At 59.0% G+C, this 23,811-nt stretch overlaps 2 protein-coding genes across 5 annotated transcripts; both read left to right on the top strand.

The window, feature by feature from the left end:
* Window positions 1-333: 333 nt before the first annotated feature.
* On the top strand, window positions 334-15,141 carry BLTP2 (bridge-like lipid transfer protein family member 2). 4 transcript variants are annotated; one of them, XM_054394479.1, is made up of 38 exons: window positions 334-392; window positions 664-710; window positions 1,466-1,628; window positions 1,707-1,825; window positions 2,180-2,240; window positions 2,439-2,586; window positions 2,764-2,920; window positions 3,288-3,412; window positions 3,504-3,571; window positions 3,648-3,796; window positions 4,042-4,157; window positions 4,389-4,552; window positions 4,668-4,932; window positions 5,053-5,258; window positions 5,424-6,519; window positions 6,766-6,957; window positions 7,046-7,248; window positions 7,328-7,446; window positions 7,520-7,740; window positions 7,865-8,055; window positions 8,141-8,240; window positions 8,313-8,515; window positions 8,867-9,161; window positions 9,876-10,033; window positions 10,156-10,362; window positions 10,694-10,793; window positions 10,989-11,171; window positions 11,451-11,572; window positions 11,651-11,806; window positions 11,890-12,011; window positions 12,646-12,826; window positions 12,900-12,986; window positions 13,076-13,186; window positions 13,272-13,407; window positions 13,641-13,765; window positions 14,093-14,194; window positions 14,299-14,433; window positions 14,638-15,141. In XM_054394479.1, exons 4-38 carry the CDS (start codon window positions 1,722-1,724, stop codon window positions 14,818-14,820), a joined length of 6,291 nt encoding a protein of 2,096 aa, XP_054250454.1. In that variant the 5' UTR covers window positions 334-392; window positions 664-710; window positions 1,466-1,628; window positions 1,707-1,721; the 3' UTR covers window positions 14,821-15,141. The 4 variants fall into 4 exon arrangements, with proteins under 4 accessions (XP_054250454.1, XP_054250453.1, XP_054250455.1 ...); XM_054394478.1 differs by having other exon boundaries at window positions 2,439-2,626; window positions 2,804-2,920; window positions 4,039-4,157; XM_054394480.1 differs by having other exon boundaries at window positions 2,439-2,633; window positions 2,817-2,920.
* Window positions 15,142-15,720: 579 nt separating this feature from the next.
* On the top strand, window positions 15,721-19,039 carry RSKR (ribosomal protein S6 kinase related). The gene is made up of 12 exons (XM_054394435.1): window positions 15,721-15,777; window positions 15,898-16,095; window positions 16,593-16,676; window positions 16,762-16,830; window positions 16,991-17,060; window positions 17,790-17,897; window positions 18,068-18,108; window positions 18,197-18,224; window positions 18,295-18,384; window positions 18,456-18,544; window positions 18,621-18,731; window positions 18,818-19,039. Exons 1-12 carry the CDS (start codon window positions 15,721-15,723, stop codon window positions 19,037-19,039), a joined length of 1,167 nt encoding a protein of 388 aa, XP_054250410.1.
* The last annotated feature ends 4,772 nt before the right edge of the window (window positions 19,040-23,811 follow it).

The raw sequence follows: 23,811 nt of genomic DNA, 5'->3' as shown, positions 1-23,811 counted from the left end.
GGTTTGGGGAGTTCACAGGAGTGGGCATAGGCTGTGAAGGTGCATGAGGGTCAAAGTGGGGGCTCAGACTTGGGGTTGGGGGGTGGTGTTTGGGCTTGTGACCCCTGTGGGGTCCCTGCCCCAGCTTGGGGCACAAGTGGTGACAGGGCCAGGTCCTAGGAGCAACTTTGCAGCCTAGAGCTGCTGCTCAGAGGGCAAAGAGTGTCTCCAGCCCCCAGCCCAAGAGGTAAGGCTGACCTTGGCCCTCCACCTACCCCTGCAGATGGCTGGCATGTCGCCTGGCTGTCACCTGGTGTCGGCAGAAGCTTCATGCGGAGCTGAAGATTGGTTCCTTTGGTTTCTTCTGGGCCCAGAACATCAGCCTCAAGTTTCAGCGGGAGCAGCAGACTGTGGTAGGTACCTGGGTGAGAGGTGGTTGTCTGCAGACCAGGGCAGGCAGAGCCGCTGCAGTCACTTCCAGGTTGGCAGCAAATCCCTGCAGCCAAGCTCCTGCTGTGCAGCCCTGTAGCTGGTGCCAGGCCCTTCCTCCTACAGCCAGACTTGGGGGTTTTAGTTGCTCCCTGCATGATGCCAGGCATTGGGAGCAGAGTGGAAACATTGGAATGAGCATCAGAAGACAGAGACAGGTTGTTTCTTTTCTCACCTATCTGTGCATCCTTGCAGGAGATTGACAACGTCTGGATCTCCAGTAAACTGAGCCAGGAGCTGCCGTATGTACCCCTGCCCCAGCTCCCTCCCTGCTTTTCTCAGCGTTTGGGTCTGGCTCATCCCTGGCCTTGCCAACTGCAGTTCTGCTGCCTTTATACCTTTCTGCAGTCCCTGTTGCCCTATGGCCTGTTCTGTGTGGGGGCGAATCACTCTTCTTTGAGATGGCAGTGTCTTGGGGGCGGCCTTGTCTCAGTGTGTGAGCTGGCATGGGCAGGATACAGGGACAACCCCAAAACCATGGTTAAAATGCAAAGAATAAATCTATTCTCATTACTTCATGAACTGGGGGATCTGCACAGCAGCACCTGGGCAGAGGCACACAAGTGGGGACACTGGCACTGCGGGGCTTGTTCTGCGACGGAGAGTGAAAAAGCTTTCAGACCTGCTGCTTTCCTTGCATATCAAGGATTCTCGCAGGTGTAGCTTTCCGCTATGCTGAGATCTTTCCCACAGCAGGGGAGGAATCTCAAGGATGTTTGGTAAGGTGCCTCTGAGTCCTTCACAGAGCTGTGAAGGTCTAAATGCAGATGTTCTACTTGCCAAGGACACAAACCTAAGCTATGAGTAGTGTGATAGCTGTATTTTGCAGCAACCCAGCTGCAAGTCACGAGAGTGTTTACAATGCTCCTTGTCATGCTTCTGTTATTCTCCTACAGTTGGTCCTACACGCTCCCAGGGTGGGGGACATCCCTCGCCATGGGGCTGGGTGTGCCATGTGTGAGCTGTTGTAAAAGCTGCCCATGCTGTTCCTCTGCAGGCGCTACTTCGAGCTGTGTTTTGGCGAGGTGCGAATCCGCACGGATCTCCAGAAGGGCCCCGGGTTGCAGCCATCTGTCCCAGAGGCTCCCAGAGAAGCCAATGGAAATGAAAGCAAAGCAGACCTGACTCTTAAACCCTCCTTGCTGAGGCTCCTTAGCCAGGTGAGGCACTGGCTCAGTGAGAGGCTGTTGTGGGTTGTCCTGTAGTTGGACACCCCTCACACTGCATCTTCCTCCCAGCTCTTTTCCATCCACATGGACTCCATCAACGTCATGGTTCTGCATGTGGCCACCTCGGAGTCTCTCTGGCACATTCAGGCCAGCAAGGCGCGTCTCCTCCTGAATGGCAGTGGGAAGAGGTAGCTCTGTGCTCGTGCCTGCTTCACTGGACAGGCCCAGGGTCCCAGGGGGCAGGGAGGCTCCTCTGACCCTAACCTGGTGTTTCATCTTTTTTGTCATCCCATGTCACCTGTGGTGTGACACATTAACCTCCTCCAATGCTGCCCTTGTCCCTTTTTCTTTAATGGGAAGCTCAAGTTGTGTGTTTTCTAGTTTATAAATTGCTGTGCTGTGCATCGAGTAGGGGTATGCTTTGTTTTTGGGAGGGCTTAGCTGAAGGACTTGGGGTTATTGTGTCCCAGAAAAGAGAGGGCAGGGGCTTGATTTGGAGGCAACAGGGTCCACATCCTCTGTCTGTTCTCTGCTCTCTCCAGCCTGACCTGTGAGGTGAGCTTGACAAAGGTGAACAGCAAAGTGCTCCGGAGCAGCCAGCTGGTGAGTGCTGGAGAAGGAAGAAGTGCCACACTATGACCCTGGGCACTGGCTCACTGGGACAATCTAAGGACCTGTTCTAGTGTGTTCCTGAAGCTAGGCCCTGCTGCAGGACCTTGGGCTCCCAGTCCCATGTCCAGTGCTTCACCGGCAAGGAACTGGGTGACTTGCTGTGCTCCCACTGCTTGTCCCCCCGTACAGGATGATGCCTGCCTGGCAGAGCTGACACTGGCATTTTCCCTCTCGCTGGAGCTCAGCACCAAACAGCAGCTGGTGGGCGTCAGGCTACGCGTCTGGACCCTGCAGGCAGAGCTGCACGAAGGACTCTTCTGCAGCCCCCTGCTGCACCGTGTTGCTGCTGGGGCCCAGCACAGCAGCATGGAAGAACAGCACAGTGCAGGTCAGGGATGGGGACAGGGACAAGCTCTGGGCAGGGTAAGGGCTGGTGGTCTCCATACTTGCAGTGGATGAGAGGAATTCAGCTGTGCCATTGCTCCCTTCTGCAGGGCATGGGGTTTTGGGCAAGAGCCTTCCTGTGACTCTGTGTGTCCCTTTTCAGACCCAAGGGAGCCTTTGAAGTCCCTTTCTCTGCTGGGCAGGGACACGCTGCAGCTCATCCCCAGAAGGGTGGAGGTGAAGCTGGAAAACACCAGCACGGTGCTGTCTATGAACAGCCAGAAGAGGTGAGGAGGTAGGGGAGGTTGTCCTAGCCCCGATTAGGTCTGGGGATGTAGACCTGGGGATAACTGTGCTATTCTCTGCCCATCCCCTGCTCTGCCAGACCACAGAGAGCGAGTCCTAGAGCCCATCCCGGAGGTCTGAGCTTGGCATGGGTCTGGGCTCTTGGGGAAGAAGGAAGGCTGTGAACTGTTTCTCCAGTAGGAGAAACTGATGGGTTCCCTTGCTGATGGGATGAGAGCACTGGGCTGTGCTGCAGCTGGGCGCTGGCTGGTGTCTTTGTCTGTGCCGGCATGCCAGTCAGCTGAGGATGAGAGATGGAGGATACAATGGTGCAGTTCCCTCCTGGCAGTGCCTCTTTCCTGCTTGCAGGCACCTCACCTGGAGCCTGAAGCTGCTGCAGTTTCTATATCAGCGTGAAGAGGAGCAAATCCCACTGCGCAACTTCACGCCCACCTCAGACCTGGACCAAATGAGTGTAGATCTCCAGCTGGAGGGCAAGTAGCCAGGATCAGGAGGGCTCTCATTGGTCAGGGGTGTCACCTCTGCCTTCCGCCACCCCTCACTTCTCCTGCTCTCTCTCCCTAGATGGCCTTCTCCTCTCCCAGAGTCGCCAACGCATCGTGTGCCTCAATTCCCTGAAGACCAGCCTGCAGGTGAGTGGGCACTGGGCATGCTCCTGTCCCCCCAGTCCTGCTGGTTCGGCTCCTGGCACAAGTTTTTTTGCTCTAGGTCACAGCCATTGACCTCTCAGCTGCTGTGCTGCTCAACACCTGCATCATCCACTACCGCCACCAAGAGTTTTCCCCCTGGCTGGGCCTGTTGGCACAAGAATACAGGTGCCAGGCAGTGCCTGTCCCCAGCCAAGGGCACAAGGGAAGGTAAACTTGGCCTCAGCGCAGATGCTGGTATCACAGCTTGTTTCCTCTTGCCTGCCACACTGTGGCAGGGTGCCCGGGCACACAGCACCTTCTTTGCTCTGTGCATGGCCTGTGGGATGGGGAGGCTGGTATGGAGGGTGGTGGGCAGTCAAGGGAGAGGGCATCCCTCTGGGCTTGCTCCCTGCCAGGCTCTGTGGCACTCAGCACCCCAGTAACAGCCTGTCCCTGCTTGTCCCATGCAGGAGCTATCCCCAAATCATAGCACCCATCATCCTATGTGCCTCACTGTCCAATGTCAATGTGTCAGTGCAGCTGGGGGACACACCACCCTTCGCCTTGGGCTTCAACTCCATCTCTGCAGGTACAGGCTGGCAGCTGGCACCAGGGTGGCTGCTTCTTGGGTGCTGGGGGTTCTGCTGGAGAGGTATCAGGATGTGAATAGGGAAGATTGTGTTGCATGTTTGCCCGTGTTTGTGTCTGGCAAGGAGCTGTGGACTCCTGCCTGGATGTGTCTGGGTGGCCTCTGTTTGGGGCCAGCTGAGCAGGCAGCAGCAAGCCCTGCTCATGCTCACCCCCTTCTCTCTACCCACAGACTACCAGCACCTGCGGCCGCAGAGCGTGCACCAGCGCGTGGTGCTGGCTGTGGACCACCTCTGCTGGCGTGTGGGCAACGACTCACACATCCAGCGTGCCCCACATCCCCCCAACATGCATGTGTGGGGAGAAGCCCTCATCCTTGACTCCTTCAACCTGCAGGTGAGGGGCAAGCCAAGGGTTCAAGGGGTAGCTCTTGGATGCTTGTTTGCAGCTCCACACAGGTGACATTGGGACATCGTGCAGCCTGGGAGTAATTGTACTGTTTGTCCTCTAGGGCAGCTACAACCAGCCCTTGGGCACGTCCAGTGCCCAGTCGGACACTCTGTTCCTGGACTGCACCATCCGGGGGTTGCAAGTGGAGTCATCTGACACCTGCACCGAGTGCTTGGCCAGAGTCCTGCCCCTGTTTTGCCCGCGGCCCAGTGGAGCTGAGCTCCCCAAGCAGCCATCCTCTGCCCCAAGCGAGCCCTGGGGGCTGCTCTGGAAGGTAGATCTGAAGGTGGAGGATGTGAACCTTTTCACACTCTCAGCTCTGGTGGGTAAGTAACATCAAAAGTGATCCCAGATGCCTGTCCTGGAGAAACCCTGTGGTCAGAGGAACCTGATATGTCATGGTGTGCCTCTTCCATGCCTCCAGTGCTGATATGCCATCCCTCTAGGTGCCCTGGAGCTGCGGCTGGACACACTGACTGTCCTGGGTAGTGCCGAGAGCTGCACGGTCAGTGTCCAGGGCATGGTGCTGGCCTTGGTGAAGAGCATTACGGAAAAGATGCAGCCGTGCTGCAAAGCTCCTGCCATCCCCAACCCAGTGGCCAACCTGTCCATGCTCTCTGTCACCTACCACAGCAGCATTCGCTCCCTGGAGGTTGGTGTGGACCTCGGGTCTCTGCTTTATTCTGTACTGGTGGGACTGGGATGGACGGGGCAGAGGGTGGACTGGATGGCACTGAAAGGTGCTGGTGAGGAGAACAGGGCTGTGCTGTGCTGGATCCACCGGTGACTTGGTGCCTCCTCTCTCTCTCTGCTGTAGGTGCAGTGCGGCGAGGGGCTGGTGATGCTGTGGAGCCCACCTGACCACATGCACTTGTACCATCACACCTTGGCCACCTTGCAGTGCCATGAAGCCTTGCGGAGTGCCCTTGGCCATGGGACACCTCCGTCCCTGCCCCCAGAGAGCCCAGTGCCCCACCTAGCCACCCCTACTGAGACCCCAGGATTCCTCCAGCCAGATGGGTCCTCCCCGAAAAGACTTCTGTCCCTGTCCCTGGAGCTGAGCTCTGCCAAGCTCACGGCCTTTGTCTCTGAGGCCAACTACATCAGCATGGCTGCCGAACGGACCTCTGTGAGCTGGCATGGTGGTGCCCTGCACGGCTACTGCCCTGAGCTGGCCGCTGGCTTTGATGGACACAGCATTTTCAGCTTCAAGGAGGTGGAGGTGAAGCTGCTGCCAGAGCTGGAGGAAGTCATCTTGCACCGCTGCGCCTTCCCCACCCTCCGCACCCTCCGCAACCGTGGCTGGGCCTTCTCCTTCGCCAGCGTGACCATCGAGTTCCCTTACCAGTATGACTTCTCCCGCACACTGGATGCTGCCATGGGTGTGCAGAAGTGGCTGAAAGGCCTGCACCGGCACGGGCACCCTGCCAGCACAGCGCTGCCCCCTGACCTCCTGCTCAAAGTCACCCATTTCTCCTGGGTCTTCCTGGACGACGTTTTTGAGGTCAAGTTACGAGATAACTATGAGCTGATGAAGGATGAGAGCAAGGAGAGTGCCAAGCGTTTGCAGCTGCTGGACGCCAAGGTGGCCGCCCTGCGTAAGCAGCATGGTGAGCTGCTGCCTGCCCGGAAGATCGAGGAGCTCTATGCCTCCTTGGAGAAGAAGAACATTGAGATATATATCCAGCGCTCACGACGCCTCTATGCCAATACGCCCATGCGGAGGGCCCTCCTCACCTGGACCTTAGCCCACTTGGAGCTGGTGGCCATGGCCGACGAGTCCTTCCATGGCACAGAACGTGTGCTGGAGCAGATGAGGGACATGGATAATGTCAGCCCATTCCCTGCCGAGGGTCTGGAGATGGTCACCCAGTGGTGCCGCATGATGAAGGGCAGAGTTGGCAGCTTCTTCGGTGAGTTGCTTCATGTGAGGGTGCCCGTGCAGGATGGCACAGTGGCTGTGTGGCCTGGGCTCTTAGGACAGGGTTCTGCTGGCACCATGTGATGTGCAACCAAGCAGCGGCAATGACTTTCAGAGGTTCAAAGCAGTGGGAAGGGAGCAGAGATGACAAAACAGGAGCTCAGGCCATGACCCAGAGCGGCGGACTGGGCAGCATCCCTTCAGTGCCCCATGTCTCAGCTCTCCCTCTGCCCTGCAGTGCGGATCCGTGACTACCCTCGCTACCTCTTTGAGATCCGGAACTGGCAGCTTTCTGGCCGGCTGATCGGGGCCGAGCAGTGTGGGCAGGCCTGCTCCCGACGCCGTCAAGTCCTGAAGCTGGGGCTGCCCTGGGGGGATGCCACAGTGGAGAGGAACATGCCACCCTTGAAGTTCTACCATGACTTCCACTGTAAGAGCTGGAGGGACAGGGGATCTGGGTGCCAGGGTGGGGAAGGGGCTGCATGGGACATGGGCTGAGCCAGTCTCTGTGTCCCTAGCTGAGATCTCCCAGTACACCATTGTGTGGGGGCCCTGCTGGGACCCAGCCTGGACCCTGATCGGCCAGTGTGTGGATCTCCTCACCAAGCCCTCAGAGGACCCCAGTGCCCCATTGCCCTGGTGGGACAAGAGCCGCCTTCTTTTCCATGGGGACTGGCACATGGACATTGAACAGGCCAACCTGCACCAGCTGGCCACTGAGGTGGGTACCACTAGGGTAGGGAGCAGAGGGTGATGTGGGGTCAGCTCACACCTGTTTGTCCCCACACTTGTCCTTGCAGGACCCCTACAACACCACAGAGAACATGCACTGGGAGTGGAACCACCTCTCCTTCCACTGGAAGCCTGGGCAGTTTGTCTTCAAGGGCAACCTGGACATCAACGTCCGGACAGCCTCCAAGTGAGTGTGGGCCCAGAAGCACAGGGGCTGCCACCAGTGCCACGGGGTAACCAGGGCTGCTTTTTGTCTTCAGGTATGATGACTGCTGCTTCCTGCACCTGCCTGACCTGTGCATGACATTGGACCTGCAGTGGTTGTGCCATGGCAACCCCCATGACCACCATGGCGTAGTTCTGCGCTCCCCTGAGTTCCTGCCCGAGGTGCCAGTAGGGCAGCAGTACGATTCCTACCGTGCCTTCCGCTCTGAGAACCTCAACCTCTCCATCCGGATGGATTTGACACGGCCCAGTGAGGGTGGGTCACAGCACCCTGGGGATCCCTTGGGGCCAGGGCAGGGCTTGCAGGTTTTAGCAGTCCTGAATTGGGTGCCGCTGTGTCCCTGCCCTGCGGCGCTGGCTGATGGCAGGTATATTCTCAGAGCACTCCCAGCCCAGGATCCTGCTCTACAGCAGCACCCTCCGCTGGATGCAGAACTTTTGGGCCACGTGGACCAGTGTGACACGCCCCATCTGCCGTGGGAAGCTCTTCAATAACATGAAACCCAGTAAGAAGAAGCTGGGACAGCATTACAAACAGTTGTCTTACACTGCGCTCTTCCCCCGGCTGCAGGCAAGTTCTGGGGGTGGAGGTCAGGTATTACCTCCCTGCTCTGCCTGCTCTGGGCTCTCAGCCCTTACTTTCTGCTCCCTCGCAGGTGCATTACTGGGCCTCCTTTGCCCAGCAGCGGGGAATCCAGGTGGAGTGCTGTCAGGGGCACATCTTCACTCGCGGCACGCAGCGGCTCATCCCACAAGGTGAGTGGGGGCCCTGCCAGCAGTGCTTCCAGGCAGGGCAGGGCCCGGCTGACCCCTGTTGCTGTCCCCCAGCTGGCACGGTGATGCGACGCCTGATCTCGGAGTGGAGCATCACGCAGATGGTGAGCGACCTGAGCCAGGTCACCGTCCACCTCATGGCCTCCACTTGTGATGAGAGTGCTGACCACCGGCTCGACACCCTGGTGAAGAAAACACATCTGCTGAGCCTGTCCTCCCTCACCTACCAGCGGCACAGCAACCGCACAGCGGAGGAGGTACCACAGCAAACACAGAGCATGGCAGCCTGTGCCAGCCTGATGGCATCCACCTGGAGCAAGGGGACCTTGGCCTTTGGGTACAAAGGGGAAGGGATTTGGTTGGAGAGGAGACAGACCTGATGGGTCTCTGATTTCCCAAGCATCTGACCAAAAGGATACCTTGTTCCAGCCACAGTATCCCTGGTACAGGTCCCTGTGAAGGGCCCTGGGGTGATCCCCCAGACTCTGGTTCCTATGCTCTGCCTGCAGGGACTGGCAGGGTTCCCAGCCCCTCTTGTGTGAGGCCTGAGGGTAGGGGCTGAGGTGGGGTGGCTTTGTCATGCTGAAGCTCTGACCCTCTACACCCAGGAGCTGCCCCTGCGGGATGGGGATGATGGTTTCCACACGCACCAGCTGCACTTGGTGGACCTGCGGGCATCCTGGACCACCACCAACCGGGACATTGCCTTTGGCCTCTACGATGGCTACAAGAAGGCAGCTGTGCTCAAGCGCAACCTGTCCACTGAGGCCCTGAAGGGACTGAAGATTGACACACAGCTCCAAGCTAAGAAGCTGAAACGGGGCCCACTCTCTGCTCACTCTGTCCCTGCCAAAGTGACTGCTCCCATCACCAGTGGCCGTCCTGAGAGAGCATCCTCAGGAGGTGAGCACAGCAGGGAAGGGAGCAAGCATCCTGATAGTGTGGCCAGCAGCACTAGGGAAGTGATCACCCTCCTGTACTGGGTACTGGTGAGGTCATGCCTCAAGGTATTGGGTTCAGTTTTGGGCCTCTTACTAGGAAAGAAAGACATTGAGGTGGTGGAGCAAGTCCGAAGAGCAACAAAGCAGGTGAAGGGTCTAGAGCACAAGTCTTCTGAGGAGGAGCCAAGGGAAATGGGGTTGTTTAGTCTGGAGAAAAGGAGGCTGAGGGGAGACCTTGCTTTCCACAACAACTTTGAAAGGCAGTTGTAGTAAGGTGGACGTCCATCTCTTCTCCTAAGGACAGGAGGAAACGTCCTCAAGTTGCACCAGGGGAAGTTTGGGTTGGACATTAGGAAAAATTTCTTCTTCAAAAGGGTTGTCAAGCCCTGAAACAGGCTGCTCAGGAAAGTGCTGGAGTCCTCATCCCTGGAGGGATTGAAAAGCCATGTAGATGTGGTGCAGAGGGACATGGTTTAGTGATGACCTGGCAATACTGGCAAGGTTAATTGTTGGACTCGATGGTCTGAAAGGTCTTTTCCAACCAGAACAATTATATGATTTTAAGGGGAAACACACAGCCAGCAATGTGCATGCTAGCCCAAAGCCATGCCTGCCTTCACCCTGTTATCCCCAGCCAGCCCCTTGCAGCTTACACTGACCTCTTCTCCTTCCCCAGGGGCCTACATGCTGCAGAAGCTCATTGAGGAGACAGACAAGTTCGTGGTCTTCACAGAGGAGGAATCAGGAGCTAGTGAGCAGCTGTGCGGCATTGCCGCCTGCCAAACCGACGACATCTACAACCGCAACTGCCTCATAGAGCTGGTCAATTGCCAGGTACCTTCCCTCAGCCAGCCTGCCTGTCCTCTTGTACTTCTCTCCTCATGGCCTTGCTGTTGAGAGGGGCCATGCTAGCCTCAGAAGGGCTCATTTGACCCCCAGAGTCTCTCGCCCTGCAGATGATGCTCCGTGGCGCAGAGACAGAGGGCTGTGTGATCGTGTCTGCTGCAAAGGCCCAGCTGCTGCAGTGCCAGCACCATCCTGCCTGGTATGGGGACACGCTGAAGCAGAAGACATCGTGGACCTGCTTGCTGGATGGCATGCAGTATTTTGCCACAACAGAGAGCAGCCCCACTGAGAGGGAGCATGGGCAGCTCTGGCTGGAGGTGAGAGGCTGGAGGGGCCTGTGATCACAGAATGGAGGGCGTTGGCAGAGACCACTGGAGATCATCTAGTCCAACCCCCTCTGCTAAAGCAGGCTTACCTAGAGCAGGTTTCCCAAGATCATGTCTAGGTGGGATTTGAATCTCTTTGGAGATGGAGAATCCACAATCTCTCTGGCCACCCTGGTCCAGTGTTCTGTCACCCTCAAAGTGCAGAGTTTTTTTCCTCATGAAAATGGGTGATGGGTGATGGTGAGCTTTATGGGGTCAGGTAGTGCTGTCAGCACCTTGGCCAAGGCAGGGAGAGCAGGGACAACCAGCTGTGCCTCTCCAGGTGAAAAATATTGAAGAGCATCGGCAGCGGAGCCTGGACTCAGTGCAGGAGCTGATGGAGAGCGGGCAGGCAGTGGGGGGCATGGTCAGCACCACCACAGGTATGGCCCATGGAGGTGGCTGCTGTGCCTACCCCCATCCTACTCACATTTGACCTCAAGGCTGGTGAAGCTGAGAGCATCTGGCCTTACCCTAGATGGCTCCAGGAACTGGCTGATGCTCTGACCCTTGTGCCATGAGGTCCCCACTGTGCTGGGACATGGCCCTCTGACAGTGGTCTACCTGTGTGTCCCCAGACTGGAACCAGCCCTCGGAAGCCCAGCAGACCCAGCAGGTACAGAGGATCATCTCTCGCTGCAGCTGCCGCATGTACTATATCAGCTACAGCCATGACATCGACCCTGAGCTGGCCACACAGATAAAGCCCCCTGAGACTCCTGCCAACCAGGAGAAAGAGGATCTTCTGAAGAAGCAGCAGGGTGGGTACATCCAGGCATTGTGTCTTGGCGGTTAGAGCTATGAGCTGACCAGCTGAGTTCAGGGATGGGCTGTTCGGGCCCTGCTGAGAGGGGTGCAGACAGAAGAGGTTCCCAGCCACATGGCAATGCACCAGATAATGCTGGACATACTGTGCCTGCTGGAGCTGCTGTAACCGCCTTGACTCATTCTTCATTCCTCTCCATCTCTGGCTGTTCCCCCACAAAACATCCCACTTCTGGTGATGGTGAGGCCCCTTTGCCCTTTGTGTGTCCCTGCAGGAGCTGTGGATACATTCACGCTGATCCACCACGACCTGGAGATCTCCACCAACCCTGCGCAGTATGCCATGATCCTTGACATTGTCAACAATCTGCTACTGCATGTAGAGCCCAAACGCAAGGTACCCACAAGGCTTTGGGCCACTGGGTTACTCCCTGCTCCCAAGGCTGTGCTAACCTTCCCCTCTCCCCGTGTCCAGGAGCACAGTGAGAAGAAGCAGCGGGTGCGCTTCCAGCTAGAAATCTCCAGCAACCCTGAGGAGCAGCGCAACAGTATCCTACACCTGCAAGAGGCTGTGAGGCAACACGTCGCCCAGATCCGGCAGCTGGAGAAGCAGATGTACTCCAATGTGAAGGTGAGCCTGTAACCAAGGCAGGGCCTGGCTCCCCAGGGTCCCTACTGTGTGACAGAGGATACCGAGGGTCATCTGTCCTTCAGTCCCTGCAGGATGACAGCAAAAATGAGACCCTGCTCGACCTCAACCACAGGCTGCAGCAGCAGCTCAGCCAGGAGAAAGCTGACCTACAGCTGGAGAGTGAGGAGCTGAATATACTGATCAGGTAGGGACAGTCTCTGGCTTCTACACTGTAATCTCTGGCTTCTACACTGTTGGTGTTTCACAGAATCACAGAATGGTAGGGGTTGGAATGGATCTCTGGGGACCATCTAGTCCAACCCCCCTGCTACAACAGAGTCACCCAGAGTAGTTTGCCCAGGGTCACATTTAGGCAAGTTTTGAATCTTTTCAGAGAAGACTTCACTGCTCCCCTGGATGTTTTTCCCTTGTGTTCAGATGGAACTTCCTGTGTTCCAGACTCTGCCCATTGCTCCTTGTTCTCTTGCTGGGCACCACTGAAAAGAATCTGACCCCATCCTCTTGACGCTCAACCTTTAGATACTGATCAGCACTTACAAGATCCCCTCTCAGTCTTCTCCAGGCTAAAGAGCCCTAGGTCTTTCAGCCTTTCCTTGTCAGAAAGATGCTTCTGTCCCCTCATCATGTTTGTAACCTCTGGTGAACTCTCTCCAGTAGTTCCATGTTTCTCTTGAGATGGGGAGCCCAGACCTGGACACGGTACTATGGATATGACCTAACTAGGGCAGAGTAGAGGAGGAGAACCTCCTTCAACCTGCTGGCCACACTCTCTGTTACTCCAGGGCTCCCACTTCCCAGTGCTCTTCTCTTTGCTGCAGATGCTTCAAGGACTTCCAGCTACAGCGAGCCAACAAGATGGAGCTGCGAAAGCAGCCAGAGGATGTGAGCGTGGCACGGCGGACTGAGTTCTACTTCGCCCAGGCACGCTGGCGCCTGACTGAGGAAGATGGGCAGCTGGGCATAGCTGAGCTGGAGCTCCAACGCTTCCTCTACAGCAAGGTACCAAGCTGGCTAGTGGTACCTGCAGCCCCTGAGCCAGGGACCAGTGGGGCTGAGGGATCTTTGTGTGCAGGTCAACAAGACTGATGACACGGCTGAGCATCTGCTGGAGCTGGGCTGGGTCACGATGAACAACCTCCTCCCCAACGCTGTGTACAAGGCAAGTGGCAGCCTGCGGGAGTAGCTTTACACCCTGGGGACACATGGGTGGCCTGTCCCCACCCCAGCTACCCATCATCTTCCCTGCAGGTGGTGCTGCGTCCCCAGAGCTCCTGCCAGTCTGGACGGCAGCTGGCACTGAGAATTTTCAGCAAGGTTCGGCCACCCGTTGGAGGCATCTCCATCAAGGAGCACTTTGAGGTGCCAGGGCCGGGCGGGGAGGTGGCAGAGTCCCTGTGGGGCATGGGCAGCATGTGCCTGACTCTGACACGCTCTCTCCCTGCAGGTGAACGTGGTACCCCTCACCATTCAGCTCACTCACCAGTTCTTCCACAGGATGATGGGTTTCTTCTTCCCTGGCCGCAATGTGGAGGAGGAGGAGGTGGGGGATGAGGAAGACAAGTCCAAGCTGGTGACAACAGGTGATAGGCTCATGGTCACCCTCCTCCCTGAGCAGTGTCCTTGAACAGTTCTGGCTGAATGCCCAGGATATGTTTGTAGGCAGCTGCTGGTGGGCTGTGTGTTGAGGAACAGGGACCTGTGGTCCCCTGTGGGCAGGGAGCTGGAGGGGGAAGCAGTGAAGCTGGGAAGGGTCAGGGTCACAGTTAAGCCCCAGCCAGCCAGCAGCCACCACCTCCCATGCTGTTTGTTCCAGGGATCCCTGTGGTGAAGCCACGGCAGTTGATTGTGGCCGATGACTCTCTGGGCCCAGGGAAAGGAGTCGCTCAGGGACTGAATCGGACATCAGGAGTCAGAAGATCATTCCGAAAAGCACCTGAGGTACCTGCTGCTGCCTTGATGGGGAGAATCTGGGAGAGCCCTGCTGTGAAACCAGTCTGTTTTCCCTGGGCTGCAGGGCTGGGCAGCCATGTTCTCCTATGCCTGCCTGTCTGTTCTCTCCTGCTCCTTCCCACTGTGAGGATTTATGTCCTTTACACCAGCATGCTTGATATGATCCCTGTAGTATCTCATTTTCCTGACACCACGCCAGACCAGCTCTCACCTCTTGCCAGTGAGGCAATGCCATGGCCTAGTGCCTGTCTGTCCCTTCCCCACTGTTCCTGGCTGTGTCCCCTTTTTCCCTTATGCCTCCTGCTCTGTTTCCAGCATCCTGTGGATGACATAGACAAGATGAAGGAGCGTGCAGCCATGAACAACTCCTTTATTTACATCAAGATCCCACAGGTGCCACTCTGCGTCAGCTACAAGGTATGGGGCCAGTGAGATAGGACATGCTGGAGAAGGGGCACAGCCCCTTGGGCTGGGGTAGCCTGGGGCATTGTCTCATGCTCCCTGAAAACCCTGTCATCCAGGGTGAGAAGAACAGTGTGGACTGGGGTGACCTGAACCTGGTGCTGCCATGCTTGGAGTACCACAACAACACATGGACATGGCTGGACTTTGCCATGGCAGTGAAAAGGGATAGCCGCAAAGCCTTGGTGGCACAGGTAGGTGGAACCCCACTCCATGGTGCCTCCTTCCTGCTTGCAGGGAGGCTGCCAGGGCCACTTTGCCCAGCATGGAGGTGGTAACCCCAGGGCAGGCAGCACGTTCTTTGGAGGGGGAACCAGGGCCACTGGCTTGGCAGCTCAAGCTCTCGCTCTGGCTGGGGGATTGCCATAGGGTACTGAGCCCTCTAAATCCTGGGACAGGTGATCAAAGAGAAACTGCGCCTGAAGCCAGCAGCGGGTGCAGAGTCCCGGGGGAAGCTGGAGAGCAAATCAGATGGGGCCATCCAGCAGCAGGAGGAGGATGAGAAGGCACGGCTGCTCATCGGGCTCAGCGTGGGCGAGAAGAACCCCAGCAAGAAGTCAATATTTGGCAGGCGCAAATGATGGCAGCACCCGGCAGGCCGGGAAGGGACTGGGTTGCTCTGTGCTCCCTCCTCTGCTGGTGCACTCCCCTGGCAGAGAGGGCTGCAGTGCTCAAAGCAGGGGTTAGCTATGCACAGGCCCTCGTCAGCCCTGTCTCTGTGGGTCAGGGGTGCAGCAGCACGGGGATGTGGGGCACAGCGTGCTCTGGGGCCACGTTGTTGGGTGGACACCCCTGTGCCAAGGGCTTCCATGAGCTTCCCCTCTCCCTGCTGTGCAGGTCCTGGGCCCAGTCCTGGGGCCTGGTAAAGCAGCAGGATTGTCCCAGGCTGGGAGAATGGGGAATGGGAGAGAGTTTAAAAGAGTTTTTAATTTGGAACAGTCTTGTTACTTACCTCCTCAATCGTTCCACAGTGCTGACCTCAGTGGGAAACAGCCACTCTGGCTTCACTCCTTGCCCTTCCCTGTGGGAGGTTACAGGGGGCGGTCACTTTTGGGGGAACTCGGGACATCTGCAGTGTCTGCATCACCCTGAGCTCAGCCCTTTTGCTTGTCCTGTGGGGGGCTGCAGGTACCCCACTGGCTGTCACGGGGCAAGTGGGGTACAGAGGGAGGATGAGTGGTTGAAAGGGAAGCCCAAGAGTACACAAGGGGTCCCGGAAGGTGGGTCCTGCCCAGAAGCGGAGCCAGGGGAGCGTGGGTAGAAGTGGGTCAGTGCCGGGTGGGTGTCCTGGGGTGCGCTCCCCTATAAGGGAGAGCCCTGATGCAGGGAGTTGTCTCGGGTGCGCTCCAGATAAAAGAGGGACCCCCGCGTTCGTGGGGCGGGGGGATGGTCGCGCCCGGGCGGGGCGAGGCGGGGCGGGGCGGCGGGGTTATGTAAAGCCGCGGATTAGCGGGGCCGGGGTGCGGCCGGGCGGCGCCGCGATGGGAGCAACGAGCAGCGGCCCCGGCCCGGCCCCAGTTCCTGTGCGGACCCCCCAGGTGCGTGCGGGCGGCGGCGGCGGCGGCGGCGGAGGCGGCTCTGGGGGTTCTCCAGCCCCGGGCACCCCCGGCGCAGGGTCCCCATCGCCGCTCAAGCTGACGTTGCCCCGGGTTCCGCAGAGCCGCGCCGTGGGGTCGTGGGTGCGGGCACTGCTGGGCCGCGCCGGGTCGGTACCGGTACCGGGGTCGGGGCTCGCGCTGGCCCCGCGGGACCCCACCGAGGAGTCGCCGTTGCCTGGGTGGCCGCTGCCGCATCTCGTCTCGCTTTTCCTGCCGGAGTTCCCGGTCCGCCCCTCCGCCCGCCAGCCGCAGCTCAAGGTGCCATCCCCGGAGTCCCCCATCCTCGTACTGAGGTCCCGGTGCATCCTAACGGGGGGTTCGTGACCGTCCTCCCGGGGTGCCTAACGGGTCCCTTTGCACGTCCTATCGAGATCCCCCAGAGCTCCGTGCATCCTCCTTGCGCCGTCCGTTCACCTCGTGCCGCCCTCCCGGGATCGCCGACCGTGTTACTGGCTCTCATCGCACACCGTGCCGTGTCCCCGCGCATCTTACCGGTGTCCCTAGCCGTCCCCCTTCTTTCCCTGCCAGGTCCCCGTGTCCAGTCTGTGCGTCCTCCTGGGGTCCCTCCGCCCCCTAATGGGGTTCCCACGCATCCCACTGGGGTCCCTATTGGGTCCTCCTGGTCCTCATGTGTCCCCACTGCCTGCTTCAAGTGCCCTGTGCCACCTCACCCCATGCACGACCTGGTACCCCAAGAACCCTGAGCCCACCTCCGTGGGGTACTCACCCTGCTTCCTCCCTGCCCCCCACCCCAGATACTGGGTTTTGTGGCCAAAGGCTCCTTTGGGACCATCCTCAAAGTGCTGGACTGCAGGCGGGAGAAGGTCTGCGCTGTGAAGGTGGGTGCCCCCCCCGCCCCCCAGAACCCATGGGTGCTGCTTGTTAGCTCTTGACCACCCCCTTGACCACCCCTTGGCCCCCCAGGTCGTGCCTAAAGTGGAGGTGCTGCGCCGTGACACCCTCAAGCAGTGCAAGGAAGAAGTCAGCATCCAGGTTAGGGTTGATCCTGGCCCATGGGGAGGATTTGGGGTGGCTGTGGGGATGGCCGGAGGCCACCAGAGCTGTGAAAGAAGGGTGGCAGGATTGGGGTCCCCAGCCTCCCCCTGGTCCCCCATCCTGGGGGGCTCTCACCCTCTCTGCTTTGTGTCCCCAGAGACAGGTCAGGCACCCCTTTGTCCATGGACTGGGGGACAGCTGGCAGGGCCAGAGCCACCTCTTCATCAGTGAGTGACCATCTGCCTGCGGGCTCTGTTCAACCCCCCCCTCCCTGCCCGTGCACGTGTCCCCTCCACCCGCACACGTGTCCCTGCACACGCGCACAATTGCTGCCCCATGCCCTGGGGGGATTCAGGCGCTGGCTGTCAGCTCCCACCTTGCACCCACTGCAGGGATGGGGGTGAGCACGGAAATGAGGTGCTGCAGCCCTGGCGCCTGCACGGTCCCAGTGATTCTGATGGCTGCGACACCTTGGTGGCCATGTAGCTTGTGTGTTCCCAATGGCTGTGTGAGCCTGAGGAGCACGTCACTTTTGTACCTGTGTGAGCCCAGGGACCGTGTCACTTTTGTACCTGGGTGGCTACAGTGCTTGTGCCACCTTGGAGCTCATGTATCCCTGATATTTGCCTGTTCCCTGTGCCCACATGAGTCTGGTGTCCATGTTGTGGTGGTACATGGCTTTGATGCTTGCATCTCAGTCATGACTATGTAACTTTGGTACATGGTCCCAGTGCTAACATTGCCCTGGTGCTTGTGCCGCCCTGGTGCTTGTGCCACCCTGGTGCCATTATAATCCTCATGCTCTCACCACTGTCCTTATGGTCCACTGCTTGCATTGCCTTGGTGCCTGGCCCCAATGACCCACCATACCCATGCCACCCCGGTGCTTGTGCCCCTCATGCCAGCACAGCCCCATGGAGCAGCCCATGAGTAAGGCTTATCACCTGTCCTGGCAGTGTGCCCCTACTGCAGCACTGGAGACCTGTATGCACTGTGGCGTGCTGCTGGGAGCTTCACCGAGGCCACTGTCCGTCTGTTTGCTGCTGAGCTTGTGCTGGTGCTGGGTGAGTGGATTGCCATGCTGGGGACAGCCACTACTGTCCCCACGGGGACGTGTAGGCAGGGTCAGCCACCTCTTGAGTGTGGACAGCTGCCTGCTGGGTGCTGTAGGGGTGGCAGTGGGCACTGTGCCAGGAGGGGACTTGCCACTTTGACGGCTCTGTCTTCTCCCCAGTGTACCTCCATGACGTAGGCATCATGCACAGAGACGTGAAGGTGGGTAGCAGTAGGGCTGGAGAATGGTGTTGTATGTCTCCAAATGCCCTGGTATAGAGAGGCCACCCTAGTGCTTGTCTCATTTCAGATGGAGAACATCCTTCTAGACGAGAGAGGTAAGTGTCTGGGGGCACTGGCTTTGGGACATCTCATCCACAGATCCTCACACAGTATCTTATCCCATAGGGCACCTCAAGCTCACTGACTTTGGCCTCTCACGGCACCTGCGGTGGGGTGAGCGAGCCCACACTATCTGTGGCACCCTGCAGTACATGGGTAAGGGGGGAATGGGAAGTTGTGGTGAGGGGCACACCTCCCTCCACACACTCACCTACTCATCCCTGCAGCCCCGGAGGTGCTGAGTGGGGGCCCCTACAGCCACGCAGCTGACTGGTGGTCCCTGGGAGTCCTGCTCTTTGCCCTGGCCAGTGGGGAGGTAAGGACCTCAGTGTGGGCGGGAGATAAAGGCAGCCTATGGAGCCCCTAAATTTGCTCCCTGCTCCCCCCGCCAGTTCCCCGTGGCACCAGCAGAGGACCATACGGCCATGCTGGAGCGTGTCAAAGAGAGCAGCTATGAGAGCCCACCTACGTTCAGTCCTGCGCTGGCCCGGCTGCTTGCCGAGGTAACTTCCCAATCAGATTTTGGTGACCCCTCTGCCCCCCCGGGCTAGATGTGAGGGTCCCCTACTGCTCATTCTTCCATTCCCAGCTGTTGTGCCACAACCCCCTGCGCCGCCTGCGCTACCTCCACCACTTCCAGGGCCATCCCTTCTTCCGCGGGGTAGCCTTCGACGCTGACCTGCTGCAGAAGGACCCGGTGGCAGTGGCAGTGGCCTCACGCCCCTCCGAGCAGCCCCCACCTGACCCTGCCGTCTTCGCTGACTTCGACTGCGACCTCGTGGCCTCCCCGGGACGGCCCTGGCCTGGCTGAGCCATCGTGGCTGGGACCCCCGGCATTGCTCAGGGACATCCCCCTCCCCACACACCTTGGCAGCAGGTTTGGACCCTGCTGGGCTGGGTCCCCGTTCCCCTAACGCTGTACCTCTCCCCGCGGGAGCAATAAACCCGAGAGCCGCGGGCACTGCTGTGGATGCTGCCTTGACCCCTGGGGCGAAGCAGAACCCCATGGGAACGTGTAGGGCTAGTTCCCTCAAGGTCGCCTCAGGTAGGGCTCGGAGCAGCGCTGGGGAGGCGGGCAGGGCTGGTTCCCCGGGGCAGGACCTGGAAAGGCCCTAGGATCGGGGATGTAGTGGGGTCCTTTGCCCATTCCACCACCTCCGGCATCCACGGGCTGCGCGCCCCCGCCTAGCCCGTGCTCGCCGGGCACAGCGCAGGGGGCGCGGCCTATTGCCAAGCACCACCCACACTACCACCCACTACCGGCGGCCCCCGCGCGCCTCTAACGGCCTGTAGGGGCAGTGACGTGTACGCGGGGCAGCCAATCAGAGCCGCGCGGGGGTTTCGAATGGGCAGCGGTGGGAGAGGGCTGTTGGCAGTGAAACCGGGCCGAGAGGAGGGCCAGCTCAGGAATGGAGCAGGGCCGAGAGCGGGGCCTAAACTGAGACTAGGACTGCGACTGAAGCCGGGTCAAAACTAAGATTGGAGCTGAGAGCAAGACCGGAACCTAAATTAGAGCCGGATTGAGTGGAGCCATGTGGGCCGACAGAGTCCCCACCGTGAGTGCGGGCTGGGAGGCTCGGCATGGGACACCGATTTGGGCCTCCCGGTTTGAGCGGGAGAGCCCCGGGGATGGGCGAGTGGGCGGGCCAGACTTGACCGTTCAGGGTTGCGCGGGGGAGCTGGGGGGGGGAAAGCGGAAACAGTTGCCGCCGGTGACCGCCGGTGCTGTCTCCACCCTAGGCACAGGAGCGGCCCCGGCGCCGTCGCTTACCCCTGCAGGACCTGCGGCAGCAATCGCGGGCGAACACCGAGCACACCAGCCTCACGCCGTTGTTCCGTCGACTGCGGCTTAAGGTCAATGTGAGGGTCTGTATGTGGTGGGTGGGGCGACTGGGGGTGGGGGTAAATGGAAGGTGCTGCGGAGATGTACCAGAACTGGGGATACTGGAGTGGGCTATTAGGGCAGTGGGAGAACAGCTGTACCTGCTGGGATAGGGGAAATGGGGAAACGGGTGAAACAGCTATGGGATGCTCAGGGGAAGGGTAGAGCAGCCCTGATCCTCTCCAACTCCAAATATGCTGTAGGACCATGACTCTGCCACCTCGGTGACCTGCATGCCAAGGCGACCCAGTAGCATCACTCTGCTGTGCACCCCAGAGCCCCCCAGAAATGCTATTCTGTTCCTTTGCAACAGCACCACTCCAGCCCCCCAGCCTTGTACCCTAGAGCTCTCCAGCAGCACTATCCTGGAGCCCCTCAGGACTCCTACCCTGGTTCCCAGTGCCTCAGAGTCTCCAAAGTTTCCTACCCTGCAGCCCCTTAGCTATGCCAGCCTGGAGCCCCCTGGCAGTCGCACTCAAGAGCCCTGCACCTTGGAGTTTTTCAGCAGCACTGTGCAGGTCTCCCTGTGCAGCCCAGTCCCAGATCCCCTAGACAGTACCGTGCCAGCCTCCCAGTGCAGCCCACTCCTGGATCCCCAGGGCAGCAGCATGCCAGTGTCCCTGTGCAGCCCAGTCCAAGGTCCTCCAGGCAGCACTGTGCAGGCCTCCCTTTGCAGCCCAGTCTCATCTCCCCTAGAAAGCAGTAGAGTGTCAGCCTCCTTGTGCAGCCTGGTCCCAAATTCCCTGGGCAGCAGTATGCCAGCCCCCCTGCACAGTCCAATCCCAGATGCCCAGGACAGCACCATGCCAGCCTCCCAGTGCAGCCCAGTCATGGATCTCCAGAGCATCACTGTGACAGCCTCTGCATGCAGCCCACTCCTAGAGTCCCCTGGCAACAGCATGCCATCCTCACTGTGCAGCCCAGTCCTTGGATCCTCCATCATGAATGCCCCCAGCAGCACTGTGCTGGCCTCCCTGTGCAACCCAGCTTGGGGGCTCTGCACCCTGGATTTCCCTGGCGGCACCCCTTTGGCCCTGCTGTGCAGCCCGTTCTCAGATCCCACATCCCCCTGGCAGCACTATGCTGGCCCTACCATGCAGCCCAGTCCCAGGGCCCTGCACTCTGGATCCCCCTGGCAGCACCAGGTTTCCACCGCGGCCACCAGCACCAGCGTCACCCCTGTATCCACCGTGACTGCCGGCACCAGCATCACCCCCGTGCCCACCATAGTTGCCAGTACCAGCATCACTCCTGTGTCCACTGTGGTTGCTAGCACCAGTATCACCCCACGTGAGCTGTGGGAGAGGAGCATGAACACATCCATGAGCAGCCTCATCTGCATCAAGGACAGTGCTACCCAAACAGACTCCCTGCTCTGGCAGTAAGTGTGAGGATATGTCCCTGCATCCAGGGCTGTGGTACCTCTAGGTTGTCCCTGCACCAATCCCTCTCTCTGTCCCCAGCTCTCCCCAGGAGCAGCTGAAGTCCCTGCCACGGGCAGAGCTGGAGAGGCGACTGGAGAGCTGCCTCATTATTATTGAAGCCCTCTCACTGCGGCAGCAAGACTGGCAGGAGAGCCAGCAACCACTGCCCAGCGTGGGGCCAGCTGAGCAGAGGGACGTGCTCACACAGACTGACGTCATTCACCCCAAAGGGGTAAGAGTCCTCCATGAGGCAATGCCACCCCATTCCCTGTGACAGTGCCCATGTGCCACCCATGGGATGGTGACCCTGGCTAGACTACAGGCCCAGTGGAGTGGAAGTAAAGCTGCAGTGCTGTGTCACGGTGTGGTGCATAACATCATGTGCCTGATGCTGCTCCAGCTGTTATGTGCCTGGCTTAAGCTGCTGAGTTTGCTGGATTTGAGCCCTTTGTGTATGGAAACATCCTTGGCACATGTTGGGGGAGGTGTCATGGCTTAATGGCTTCTGCTGGATACCAGAGTCCAGCAGGGCTGGTAGGAAGCTTCCTCCACTCTGCTGGGCTGCCTTTAGGAGGAGGAGATGTACCGCAACCTCTACGTGCACCTGTGGAGGAAAATGGAGGCTCTGCAGTGGCAGCGGGGAATGGAGGAGGACCTGCAGCATGAGCTGGGGCAGGCAAACACAAATATGGTGCGTCTTGGCCAGCTGGCATGCAACTAGTGTGTCAGTCCTCAGACAGGCAGGGCAAAACACGTGTATAGTGCTGCTTAAATGCCAATGTCCTTGTCGCTTCATAGAGCACCTTGAGAAGTCAGAGGCTCCTGTTACAGGGCGTTGTGGAGGACACCTTTCAGAGCCTGCAGGATGAGCAGAGAGCCCTTACTGAGGAGGTGAGTCCCTGCGTAGCCTGGCTGGCCTCCCATGGCTTTTGGGACATGCTGTTGCTGCTGAGGTACATGACAGCCATCAGCTATAGTTGGTGCCATCTCCCCTTGCAGCAAGAGCAGCTGTCACAGTGTATGGCTGTACTGGCCAAGGTGCCTGGCAAGCTGCGGAGCTGCCTGGAGGAGCGGGATGCCATGAGGCAGCGAGCAGAAGAAGCCCTCCAAGCCAAGGAGGAGGTAGGGTATGCTGGGCTCTGTCCTGGGCTGCAGCAGTATGCAGGGATGGCTCCTGGAAGTTGCCCCTTGTGTGACACACTGCATCCTTTTCTTGGCAGGGAGATCGCTTCCTAGAGGCATTCTCTGCCCATGCCAGCACTCAGATCAGTATCTGTGACCAGAGGCTGGCCTCGCAGCAAGAGCTTGGCACGCTGCTGGAAGGTGCCATTGACCAGCAGGTATTGAGTGAGTGGGCATCTTTAGCTGCCTGCCACCCAGGTCCTTAGCGGGGGCAGGAAGGGCATCCCCTTGTCCTGAGCTTGGGCTATGCTCTGGGTGGTGGTCTGCAGCTAGTGGGCTTGAGTCCATCAGAGCTTTCTTGGTGCTGCTGCTGGGAAGCTGCTGCAGATCTGGCCTCATGGCTGGCACTCTCCTTTCTCCAACACTATTGAACGTGACCCTTCCACCAAGGCAATGCTGATCCGTTTCCTGCCCCACAGGCATCCCTAGCTGCTGAGGCTCAGACTTTCCGGGAATTTATAGATGTCACCTTTGAAAATCTAAAGGAGGAAAGGAAAGCCCTGGATGTGGAGGTGAGGGATGTCCTGGTAGGAACTGGTGATGGGGTCAGCTCCTCACTTCCCTGTGAGCATGGTGTGGGATAGCACCGCTTTGCTCTCTCTTGGAGTGCTACGTGTCCTGAGTAGTGTGGACAGCCAGACCCATCCCTGGTTACGCAGTAGGGCAGTGCAGTAGTTGTGCTGCCCTGGCTCCAGCGCTGCTAGTGCCGTGCTGAGCTCTGCCTGGTGCTACATCCCTACAGTGGGAGCAGGTGATAGCCTTGGTGTCCGGGTGCCAAGCTACGCTGGAGAGGGTGCCTGGCAAGCTTCGGAGTTGCCTGGAGGAGCGGGATGCCCTGAGGCAGCAAGCTGATGAAGCTCTACAAGCCCACAAGGAGGTAGGGAGTTGCCTAGTGCTGAACTGTGCCTGGGGGTGTCTGGGATGCTCCTGTGTAGCCTAACTGATCCCAGACATGGAGTGACTTGGAGTAGCCCTTTCCATGGGAACACCCCATGGGTCAGAGCAGCCCAAAAGCAAGCCCAGAGGGCACTGTGTCTCTGCAGATGTCCTGCCAGCTGGAGGAGATTTCAGTGACCCTGCAGGACAGGGTGGCTC

This window comes from Indicator indicator, chromosome 30 (genome assembly GCF_027791375.1).
Source record: "Indicator indicator isolate 239-I01 chromosome 30, UM_Iind_1.1, whole genome shotgun sequence".
In the NCBI taxonomy this organism is placed as follows: Eukaryota; Metazoa; Chordata; class Aves; order Piciformes; family Indicatoridae; genus Indicator; species Indicator indicator.
Note: the sequence above shows the minus strand (reverse complement) of the source record. Positions and strands in the feature narration are given on the sequence as shown.

Bases quoted from the DNA above. Each gene is read 5' to 3' on its own strand.
- BLTP2 (XM_054394476.1), top strand. From the start codon at position 1,722: ATGGACTCCATCAACGTCATGGTTCTGCATGTGGCCACCTCGGAGTCT. The intron at 2,638-2,796 runs GTCAGGGATGGG...GTCCCTTTTCAG, and splicing joins GGAAGAACAGCACAGTGCAG to ACCCAAGGGAGCCTTTGAAG. The intron at 3,572-3,647 runs GTGAGTGGGCAC...TTTTTGCTCTAG, and splicing joins CCCTGAAGACCAGCCTGCAG to GTCACAGCCATTGACCTCTC.
- RSKR (XM_054394435.1), top strand. From the start codon at position 15,721: ATGGGAGCAACGAGCAGCGGCCCCGGCCCGGCCCCAGTTCCTGTGCGG. The intron at 15,778-15,897 runs GTGCGTGCGGGC...CGGGTTCCGCAG, and splicing joins TTCCTGTGCGGACCCCCCAG to AGCCGCGCCGTGGGGTCGTG. The intron at 16,677-16,761 runs GTGGGTGCCCCC...TTGGCCCCCCAG, and splicing joins AGAAGGTCTGCGCTGTGAAG to GTCGTGCCTAAAGTGGAGGT.